Source organism: Periophthalmus magnuspinnatus, chromosome 3 (genome assembly GCF_009829125.3).
Source record: "Periophthalmus magnuspinnatus isolate fPerMag1 chromosome 3, fPerMag1.2.pri, whole genome shotgun sequence".
In the NCBI taxonomy this organism is placed as follows: domain Eukaryota; kingdom Metazoa; phylum Chordata; class Actinopteri; order Gobiiformes; family Gobiidae; genus Periophthalmus; species Periophthalmus magnuspinnatus.
This window is the reverse complement of record NC_047128.1, coordinates 33,381,814-33,393,749: the sequence shown is the minus strand read 5'-3', so window position 1 is coordinate 33,393,749 and position 11,936 is coordinate 33,381,814. Positions and strand designations below refer to the sequence as shown.

Below are 11,936 nucleotides of genomic sequence, written 5' to 3'. Positions count from 1 at the left end.
AGCTGCCACAGTGAAGCCTCCAACTTAATTAGGTTACAGCAGCAGCATGCGGTCGCTGGTGCTAGACGTACCAGCCTTTTGGGATCCTACTTTCACCGAATGTGAGGTTTTGGGGGGAAACTGTCATTGAGATGTCATAAGAAAAGAAGGTGAATATATTATCATCATGTGGCAAAAGGGGATTTGTAGTGCAATGGTAAAAAAGACAATATAAAAAGTGGGTTTAGGATCAAATGAATAATGGAATCTTTGAAAAACCCAAAGTAATTTAGTGTAGAACAGAAATTATAGGCAAATTATAGGCAAGCGACCTTCATATGACACACAGCCTGATTAAGAGACAAGATATTTCAATGACATTTTTAATAAAAGATTGCAAAAGGATTTCTTAACAGTTACAATCATATTCTTCATTGTCTTGATGCATGTACAGTTTCCAAGAAGTTTACAGAGGACCGCCATGTTGTGAAAAAAATGCAAAATAACATGTCAAGTGTCAAGATCATTCACACATCCGAATACTCACAGGCACGTAAGACATCAGTGGTTAATTTAAGCTTGGCTCGCTGTGTACCATCTTACTAGAGCTATTTAATTAAGTACTATAAACATAAACTGAGTAGTATCACAACCAACATACTGTTAAATATGTACATGTTTACAATATATAAAACATTATAAGGCATCGTCGTGGGATTTTGGTGAATATGGTTCCTCTCAGTTCTTTTTGTGGAGAAACTTCATTTTATTTCCTGTGAAAGAATAAACCGGCATTAATTACTATACTACGCAACAGAAAACTCAAAAAGGGATTGTAAATGTTTGTGTATTTGACATTAGGATCACGTAGAGCGGGTTAATATGAACATTTTAAGACCAAAATGGCGAGTTTGACATCAGCAGTTACAGAGAGAGAGGCAACAGTTTTTCAATAGAAAGTGAACTGAAGCCAGAAAGATAGAAAGCCTCACTTCCTATTTGAAATGTGTTGGCTAGCAGGTTAGCTATGTCCATTTATATATACAGTCTCTGGCATTGGACTTAAATACATTTTCACTGAGAGCCACATCAGCAAAATGGTTCCCCTCAAAGGGCCAAATGTGATGTAAAATAAACTACTTTTTTAACTTATTCATTAACTGTTTCTGTATTTATTACTTATTCAGGTTACAAATATTGCATATGCATGTCCATAAATGTAAAAAATATGGCTGTATAACTGCGCATCTCCTGATAAACTGACATTTTAAGGCGATCATATCTTTTAAACTACGTTGTCATGGGCCACATAAAATGACATGGTGGGCCACATTTAGCCCGCGGGCCTTGAGTTTGACACATGTGGTCTATGGCATTAACATTTGAGAGCAAACTGAAATATGAACTAATAAACTAATACAACAATCACATGCATTTTAGAACATCTTTGTTGAAATCTAAACTACAATTTTCCACCTCTAAATCTATTTAATACTATACAATGTTTCAACAAAATACTCACCAAGGCCTTTTAGAAACTTGTTGACTCCACTCTGCTCACTGTCTGGGAGCTCCTCCAGATACTGGTCCACCCTTTGCTCAAACAACCCTAAAACCAGAACAATGAAAACAATAAAATCAAATTACATGTTTTTTGCGCTGTGTGGACTTAACATTTGGCCAGTCATGTCAGAGGAGAAGATAAACAGTGAAAATGTTGAGGTTATGTTTCACCCACCAGGGGGCAGCACTAGTGCACTGTTAAAACTGCAGGGGTTCTAGGAGAAATTTCCAGAGAGACCCAATATTTTTGCACACTTTATGAATTTTGTGGTAAAAAAATAAAATACTTGCAAAATTGAGCTATACTTGCAAAAAGAAGCCAAATATAAATGACTATGCTGAATTATGGTTGGGATTTTAAAACATAGGTATAAACTGAAAAAGTAACTGTATTTTTTACCTTTCGCTCGTGTTTTCCTCAGTTCCCGATCTTGGATGAAACCTGCAAACATCTGAGACTCCATGAAGACACCCAGGAATCGTCGGATACTTTTGGACGCCACGGATTTTCGAAAAGGCTCCCTCTGGAAAGCCCTCTCTCCGCTCTCGTTCTGAGTGATGAACAGGGAATAGTGTCCAATCGTCTCCAGGAAGAACCGGATGAACGCCTCAGACACCAGGTTGGTCAGAGAGTTGTATTCTGTGGACACAAAGCAAATAAAGAGTTCATGCATCATAATAAAATAGCAATATATTCAAGTGAAATGGATAAAAGTAATTGACCGGAAAGCAAAACGATGACTTTGGGACTGTGCAAAATGACCAAATGGGACAAAGAAACACACACTCATATCTAACTTAACCACACTGTACTTTGCCATCGTCAAGATAACCAGAATATACATTAGTAAGAATGATTTCCTTGGGTAACTTTGTATATCCCTGTATGCAATCACAGCTAGATTAAAGAGAAGCGTTGTATTACTGTGGCAAAAGCAATCTAAACCCTACTTTTGTTACAAAGTACAGACTATTCCTCATAATTCATGGTCAATCAACTTCACCACAAAAGAAAAATACAAAAAATACAAATAATGCGGTTGGATATTGCTGTTCCTTTTTACTTGTGTTACCCCATGCAGTCGCCTCCTGCAGGACTAACTTCATGAACCGGTTCGAGCCCTGACAGTTTGACACCTTTGTAAATAAACATTAGATGCCAACCGTTAACTACGTGTTGTGTGAGTGTTTCGTTTTGGTTCAAAGTTAAGTTTGAACAGGTCAGAATTGGCAGGAACTGATTTAAAACAACCACTAACATTTTTATCCGCTGCATGAAGGAATTTGGGAAAGAATGCAGACAGTGGGGACACAGAAAACCGCTCATATATTTTTGACATGCAGGAATACAGCGCAGTGAAACTATACACCAAGAATGTATTTAATGTCTCAAAATCATTTACGTATGGCCCAGTTTTACTATATATTGGGATAACTACCCTGGAGGTTGAGTGGAATACCAGAAGTTTTCTTAGCCAGCACGCAGTTTCATAGTAGACACCGTTACCTCTGGGTTTAATTAGCGAGTATTTGAAGTGGTAGAAGAACTAGCCAACGCGCTAGAACTCACCTCTTCACAGGTCTGACTACACCAACTCGCGAGAACGTCTCCACAGATTCTCCACAGATTTAGCCGGCTAAGTTTAATGCCGTACAGAGGAACATTCCAGGCAAAGCAATAACATTTCGATGGACATATGCAGGCAAGTTACAAGGTAAACAGAAGATATTTATAATTATTAAGAAAAAGAACATGTTTGGAACTAGCTATTACTGTTGTCTCTGTTATTACTATATCTCGTGATGCTATTATGAATACTACTACTACTACTACTACTACACACTCGCAGTACACTATTACTTCTGTCACAAGGTCCATTAAATATTTCTGAAGTTCACTTTTGATGCGTATAAGAACAAGAGTGCAAAAATGATATCTAAATTTAAAAAAAGTTTAAAGGTTTAGGGGTCAACAGGAAAAATACATCATTAAATAAATAAATAAATAAATGGGCGAAAGAAATTAAAGAAGAAATAAGTGATGATAACTGGTATAAAATTTGTCAAACCTCAACAAATTTAACAAATTGGAGAATTTTCAGCTGGAAGAACATAATCAGATCTTTCATCACACCAAAAATTTAAAAAAGCATCACTATCTGTGGATGAACCATGTGAGGAGTATAATGTGGGGAGTATATTATGGGGAATGCACGTGTTTTGGCAGTGCAACAGACTGTCACAATTTTGGGATACTTTGGGCAAAGAAATGGGGAAAATATTTGGCTACACACTACCAAGAACGTGCATAACGATGTATTTTGGTCTCATCACTGACGCACACATCCCAGAAAAGACTATTATTTAATCAAGATATTATTGGCAGCATCAAAAAAGCCATTACACAAAAACGGCATAAGGAAGACCCCACTACACTCGGCAACTGGAAGGACATTGCGGAAGAAATTTGCTTTATGGAGAGACTTAGAGAACAATATGAAGGACACTGGGAAAAACGGAAATGGTATTTAAATGACAGCTGATTGTTCTAATGTTATGTCTTTTGAAAATGATAAAATTTAAGTAAAAAAAACATGTATATATATTTCTAAAGTCTAATCAGAGAGCATTTCTGTTTTCAATGAATGTAAGTCAGCTGCTTGAGTACTACTGATTTGTTAATTCCACCTCTACACTGACCCAACAGACATGATTTCACTTGTAAAATAAACTTGGGTGATTAATACTTATCCGCTCTTCATGACGTCATATCCCAGAGGTTCACAAAGGATAACATGCGCTCTACGGGAGAGCCGATCCCACTCGCAACGACCCCAAAACCGCACATCTGTTCCCAAACACATGACCTGTCCCTTATTCACCTTCATCTGATTCGCTGTCTGAGTCCTGGCTGATGATGTCATTCCTCTGCTCCAGCGCCTGCTCCAGAGCCGACTGGAGTTTCCGTGGCAACAGAGAGGCTTCGTCGTCCATCTGTAAACAAGCGCAAACACAAAGTCAGGATTTTGTAAACAGAAGTGGTTTGGGCTTGGTTTTAAAGCTTGAAACACAGAGCCAACATGGTACAACAATGATAACAGCCAGCGTCTTTTTTGTTGTTGTTGTTGAAATAAAGATAAACTAACCTGTCGGATGAAGCGGTCAGTCCCCAAGTCGACCATTAAAGCCTAAAAAACACAAAGAAAACAACTTTTATGTGGAGATAAGATGCTGTATTGGATGACTGTTTAGTGAAATACCTTTCAAATTGCAATAAGAACTGACAAGCCAATCAGTTTTTTTGTTCAACTAGTTTCATAAACACAGAATCAAAGCCAATGTAAAATGTAGTCCAGATAAACAGGCCAATACAAATAAAACAATGCTGGGAAAAAGACTTTGTTCTCTATTTTTTTTTTTTTTATTGTGGTTGAGAATGTTGTAAAAAGGTCTAAAGTCAGTTAGTTGTGCAGAAATTTGTACTTTGTGGTATTAAAAAAAGTACAGAGAGGTGCAATGACGTCTTGAATACAGGAGTACACAAACATACATGAATCACACTGAATAATGACCTAATTCCGCCCCACCCTCTTTTGCCTCTAAACCGCACTTTCCTTGTGGTGGCACGTTCGGCTAAGTGAGAAATCCATTCATTTTAATAGAGAATATGCAACATTTTGCTGCTAAATATGATATAAATAGGTCGATTTGGGTAAAAAGTTCTACGTTCATGTGCACCAACGAGTCAACAATGCACCGATTCTCTGAGAGGCTTTAAAATGGCTCTGTAATCCGATCGGCAGCTCCATGCAAATTAATACAACTCAAATGATCTACAGCAACTTGCAGAATAAGGCGAATAGTTTTCTCTCTTTCGCTCACCTCTTCTACAGGTAATTCTTTGAGCTTGGGCACAGAGCTGGACAGCAGCCCCACGAGGAAGGGGGTGGGACAGCAGACGATGTCCAACATGGATCCGGGAAGTACTGGGATGAAAGTGTGCTGCCAGGAGAAGGGGTAGAGCAGAGCCACCACCGCGTGCATGCAGCTGGACAGCGTGCTGCAGAGAGGAGACAAAAGACAGAGCAGTGTTATTTTCACAGATGAGTTTCCACAATACTGAGGCTACGCCAGAAAAAGCTACAGCGCAGTGAGAACAGTACAGATGGTCCACTAGATAATCGAGACAAAAACACATAGCGTGATATATATCTCATATATCTGTGCGCAATAAACAGGCTGCTACTTTAGGCTTTGCATTGTCAATGAAATGCACTAAATTCTAAATATACGATCTAGTGATTCACATGATAATGCAAAATAAACTTAATTGCACGAACATCTTTTCATCAAACGTCAACCTATTTACTTTTTACATTCACCAGCTTGCCCTTAGACTCCTACTGTTCTACCAATGTGTCTCAAAATGATGAAAAATAAGCACTTCTGCCATAGCAATTCACAATTTCAAACTATATATTATATCTTTTGAATGGAAAAAGTCATCAAAACATTGCATATAACAGGAGCTGCACAAGAGCTGTAGTTTTGAAGGTAGTTTAGTTAGTAGTTTTGTTAAAATATCTGAAATGTACAAATACATTCCATCAGCCAGCAGTTGCTCGGATAAAGATATCATATTTAGCTTGAAATGTCAGCGTTAAGAGTGGTCATATTGTGCTGGATAGGGAAATATTGTGACAGTTTGCATAGTTCATTAAGAGCAGACGATTCAACAACAGCAGCTTGCAGATAAAGTGCTCTCTCCCACTCACTGTTTAACGTCACAGAGTACAAGCCACTTAAAGACTGAATCACTTGATCACTTGAAAAGCCTCTTACTGTGGCATTGTTCAGTTATTTGGACAAGAGCTGGTGTGATGCTGCATTTGTGTTGATGCCTCGTTGACGTGACGCTGACAAGGGCCGATACAGTTTGACTTTGACGGCTGTGGTGTAACACGGAGATCACAAATAGCTGCTCGTTTTTCTCACGATCCAAGGCTTGTTGACAGTGGCTGACCCTCTTTCCCCTCTGTCCTCTATACAGTCCAATCCATGTACACAAAGGGAGGGAAAATAAACTATGGGTTTTGACCAGACACAGACATACACATATATAGAAGCGCATTAAATCAGTATAGATTGTTCAAACTGTGGTACATGTACTACTGGTGGTACATGGGTTGCTTCTGATGGTTTGGATGGCCCATAATGTCCTTAAATAATGTCTTTAGATTTCCAAGACAACCACATTTTTCTCAATAGGATTTCAGAAGACTCCACAATGAGAAGACTCCAAAAATATTTTCCTCAATTTCCAGTCTTGTTTGCTCACAACATGAAGCAAATGCAGTTCTTACTTTCCCCTGTATGATTTCCATTTGCCCGAGGAGGACTTATAAATCCTAACAGATCCCGTCTCCTGGGTTTTTGACAAGTTCCAACTGGGAGTGAAGGGGCACAGCTCTCAGAAACCTTCGCCACAGGCTACGCACGGCCCGACACAGCGCTGATACCAGAAGGATCCATTACACTCAATCCCAGTGCACACACTCTTGGGAGAGGATGAACTTGCAATGAAAACACACAGCACCGCCAGACGTTGCCACTCAAACCGCTTTGGAAAATGAGAATGACTTTGCTGATAGTTCATAACCCAAAAAAGCTTCAGGATTTCAGATCAAACACAGAAGTAACTGGGGAAGTCGCACACATGAAATCAAACAAATAAAGCTGGAAATAAGTTTGAAACAGGTATTTGAGTTTGAAGACAATTGTGAACTGTCCTCTTGGCTTAAATTAAATGCCAGATTAATTTTAACGCAGCTGCACTGAAAGTTTAAACTCTGGAAATGCTTCTTGTGTAAAATAAGTTATCCATTAAGAAGTATGTTTATTTGTCGGCTGAAGAGTGAGATAAATCCAGTGTGTGAGAATCCCATTTTATTGATAAATATTATCTTTATCATTATTCAAGTCACATTTATTTATTGGTTTATGAATTTATTTATGCACATTTTTACGAATGACGGTGATTTTAGGGCGCTAAAAGGATGTGCAAAACCTGCTCCACCCAGCAACCGTCCCACAAAAAAACAGTTGGTGTTAACTTCCCTTAAATGAGTTAATGAGTGAACAAACATGCTTGAATTGGCTTTCCATCAAATGCTTTAGTTAACATGCTTTTGTTGGTAGCTAAATACTTTTCCACATGATGCAGCACTTGGAAACACAAATTACTTAACGGCAACACAAAAGAATAGATCAACAAATACACACGCTGGTGCACTTTTAACACTAATGCAAAGCAGCGCTCACAACTTCTACACAATTCATTCAGCCTGGTTTGAGTTTGTGTGTCTAAAGGACCACAAAATGATAGAAAAAGCAGCAGCTGTGCGGCCAAACCGTTCTTTAATAATTATCTGAAAATAACTTTAAATTACAGTATATGTGGCAGTAGAGTACATATAGGATTTCTATGGTAAAGTGTTGTATTTTTATACATTTCAGGCCTTTTCTGCTCCCTTATTCCCCAAATAGTTTTCCCTGACTTCCTGTCTATAAGAATCTTTAGCCACTGGCTCTTACTCTGAGCTCTTTGGCTTCACACAAGGCCTAGCAAAAGCAATTATTATTCAAATGAAAAATGACTTCCCAATAGAAATCTCTACATGTTTGACTAATGGTAGTTAGATCACATTTGTTGAGAGAGAGTACAAATGAGTGCAGGTGTTTGTGTATGGGACTGTCTACATTTGTATAAATCTGCTCAGAGAAGTAAATATTAATGACAGCTTGAGACAAATTTAAAACTCAGCTGCTATAATATTGGACGCAACTCGGAAAACAAAAACATTTCTCCTGTTTACCTTGCAGATTTTGTCCTGCCTCTGAATTAAATACCACATGGAGAATGGGTTGTTAAAAGTGGTTTGGCCCAGTGCCAACATTGCATGGCATGTACGAGAAACGTTTGAGCTGAACAGAGGTCTGAATGAAATTAGCATGTTCCCATATGCCTTGATTAGAAAAACAGCAGCAGCTGAGGCAATAAGTCAACTGTGTCTGAGACTTACAGCACCATGCAGCTGGAAAACCTGTTACAAGTATTCAGTCATAATACTGCCAAAAGACAACCACTCACAATATACGCACTTCAATATTGGGTCTGTGATTAATCTTTAGCAAAATGAAATGTCTAAATAGTTTGCAATTAAAACAGGATAATGTTTTCCCAGGCAGGTGTTTGTATGATCAAAAAATCACCAAAAAATCAAATGTCAAAAAACTATTTTGAAGAAGGGGCCCTACTGTGCTCGAGTCATTATGATGCAACGTAAACAATTCAACTTCAGAAGCATCAGCACTATTCTGGTGTTAAATTATAGTATTGCATCACACATAGTAAAACTACATTAGCTTGACATATTAACAAGTTCAGCGGTGAAAAGGGAAAAAAATACCTATTTTGTATCATCAATCTCATATAAACACATCAACAACCCAGACCGTTTTTTGTATTGTAATGTTAATGTGGGTGTACTGCTGCCAAATCTCTGTCATAAACACATCATGTAGCAACGGTCGAGGATCAAGCTTGTTTACATAACAGCACTGGTAAAGCTAGTCAGCATCAAGTCACTGGGGTTTAGCTGTTAAGGAGTGACACAGAGGACAATGGACACATGTCGTCAGGCATTTCATTTAAGAATAGCATAGTATTTTGAGGCTGCTTACAAAAGACAAAAATACCACTTGTATTTTAAAATTTTGACTTAATTCTCAAAAAAGAAGACCTCACATGGATCACTTGATGGCATTTCCTGTCACTGCTTGTGTTGGATTCTGATTTCAAGAGAAAAATGAATACATCATGTTCTGCTAGAGATATTTTGGTACAAGATTATGTACCAAAGCTCCAGAGGGAGTAGCCCTTTTATCATAAAAGTCATTAGTGATGCAGTGGGGCCCTGTGAGTGCTTCCCAGAGAACCCAAACACAGCAGCTCAGCATGTCTGCACACATCCACATTACAATCTACACACAAGCCTCCAGCCGTGGGGTTTAAACTCAGGGCAGCAGACGCAAAAACTGACTTTATCTGGAATAAAGATTACACTGTACACTTAAAAATGTGTAATGTTTCTAGTAATTTTTGTTCTGTAATTTGTAGTTTAAAAATTCTCCATTCATTTTTTTTTTCCAGTTTAGTAACTATGACGTCGTTGGTGGTGGACGACACTATTACCTTTGCCAACACCATGACACCAGTCCCTCATGTAACAGTGGTATAATAATTGCAATGTAAATCATTGCTTCCATTGAGTGATTCTTTGATGTTATCATGTCATAACGAGTACTTTTAACCGCTCATTTGAAGAGACACGGAGCACTGTCACTCAAAAGTAGGGAGTGAACGGAGAAGTCAAATGGTGACAGAGCGGCCACATCTCTCTGAGGGCAGAGTCTCACACAGGAAGTGCATTCTTTCCCCTCACAGTCACTGCCCCCTGCTGCTGTTTGTTTAAACTGGGCCTGATACATGCACAGATTACATGTCCACTGCAGTGTCCACTCTCTCCAAGGCAGTAAGTCTCCGCTGTTACCAGAAGTTAAGTCCGGGACATTTGGTCTCAGGGGAGAGTTCACATCTTATCAGCTCCACCCTTTCTCCTCCATTAACCACTTTCACCACTGTGACCCACTTCAGTTTTGTTTTTAAAATGGACTGAAAAAACTGACTGACTGATCCAGGTAACGTTGTAAAAAAGCTAATATAGACAAACACTTTAGATTCAGTTGATAAGTACCACCCACCTGAGTTTATCAGCCACAAAGATGACTCTTCTTTCAAGCAGCAGCGATGCAAAGACCCGTACCACCTGCCGTACACTCAGGCATTTGAACAAACTCTCGAAGTCCACGTGCTCCAGTCTGGAATCAGTGGGTCGCCTCAACTCTATGACCTACATAAAAATCAAATAGTAAAACTTTCCTCGGCTTCAAAGGACATTATAAAAATGTAGCACAATCAACAGCTCTAACCTCATTTCCTGCTCCAGGCAGAAAGGTCTTCACTTTGATGAGCTTTCCTGGTGCAGGGAAGGGCGACTCCATCAAACTCCTCATAAACGGGTAGACCAGGGCAGCGGAGATACCCCTGCGCCTCTCCACCTCATCCAGGATCTGAAAAAACATGCACATAAGCTACTTTACAACGTATTAATGTTATCTAAAATATGTCTAAAACCCTGAAATGCATCACACTTATTTATTTCAGTTAGGAAGCTACTTTTGGGAGTTATTTATATCAGCAAATACCTGAATAACTTGCCCAGTCATATGATCTTAACCATAGTTTCAAGTTAGTTTAATAAAACATATGGAGCAAAATTCAACAGATTATTTTATTATATTATGATTGGGCTTTTTCTAGATATGGTTAGAGAAAAATCTGTAAATATACCATTACATTGAATACTTTAGCTCTTTAGAGTGCAGTCAACCCTGTTTAAGTTAACCCCATCCCACAAAAAGGTAATTCTCATAAAACTAAGCCTAACTATGAGGTAAGAATGATTTACAGCTTAGCCCACCAGTGTGTACACTCACCGTGGAGAACAAGTCAAAACAGCCCAGTCTGCTTATCACACAGTAAACCTCCGGAAGTCGAGGTCCTTTTCCACTTGGCTAAAGACAAAAGGACACAAATACAAATTATTACTGCATAGTGTACTAATTCTTGGTGAAATCAAAATAACTGGTTGAATGATAAAACAGTTTACTCAGAGGATGTATCTCGAATGTATTCTGAGGTGAAAGTCTTTGATGTGGGTAACCAGTTCATAAACAAATGTAGTTTATCTGCCTCGGCTGATCATATCACCTCCTTCAGTTCACTCTAAGACCATTATGTGCACCAAAGCACATGGGGGAACGCAGACAAGAGACACTCAAAACCACACAGCCACACGTGAACACAAGCACTCAAGAACAGCCAATTCACTTGTCCATATTAGGAATACAATTTTCTCCCCTGCTTTTCCAAATGGATGATTAAATCAACTATGTGCTGCTTGATTCAAGTCCTCTGGAATGCCTCACTGCTGCCAACGGCCGGACAGACAACAACAGGGAGGAAACACAGTTATTGGAAGAAAGCTACAGCGATGAGCTATGATTAAAACCCGTTCCTATCGAGCAAGCGTATAAACCCGGCCAATCAAAAAGATGATGAGAAAGTGGCCATTTCAAAGCAGATACCGTGCCAAAAGCGTACGCCCCCTTGTGAGAAAGTACCCTGTAGCACTGTAAACATGCCCAGAAATACTAGAAGGCTGGCAAAATTAAGTCACCACATTTCACAAGCTCCCACATGGTCAGAGTTG

The 11,936-nt window shown here is 38.9% G+C and overlaps 1 protein-coding gene across 3 annotated transcripts in view; it reads right to left on the bottom strand.

The window, feature by feature from the left end:
• Nucleotides 1–348: 348 nt before the first annotated feature.
• The window catches only part of dennd2b (DENN domain containing 2B), a 33,219-nt gene continuing 21,631 nt past the window's right edge, over nt 349–11,936 (bottom strand). For 2 of the 3 annotated variants that reach the window (XM_055230834.1, XM_055230843.1), the window contains 9 exons: nt 11,161–11,238; nt 10,594–10,734; nt 10,366–10,514; nt 5,425–5,602; nt 4,689–4,730; nt 4,425–4,536; nt 1,943–2,182; nt 1,502–1,588; nt 355–752 (listed from right to left, as the gene is read on the bottom strand). In XM_055230834.1, the coding sequence (XP_055086809.1) occupies nt 718–752; nt 1,502–1,588; nt 1,943–2,182; nt 4,425–4,536; nt 4,689–4,730; nt 5,425–5,602; nt 10,366–10,514; nt 10,594–10,734; nt 11,161–11,238 (1,062 nt within the window). In that variant the 3' untranslated portion in view covers nt 355–717. Of the gene's footprint in view, nt 753–1,501; nt 1,589–1,942; nt 2,183–4,424; nt 4,537–4,688; nt 4,731–5,424; nt 5,603–10,365; nt 10,515–10,593; nt 10,735–11,160; nt 11,239–11,936 lie in introns of all 3 variants that reach the window. The other variant, XM_033983559.2, reaches the window with a different exon arrangement.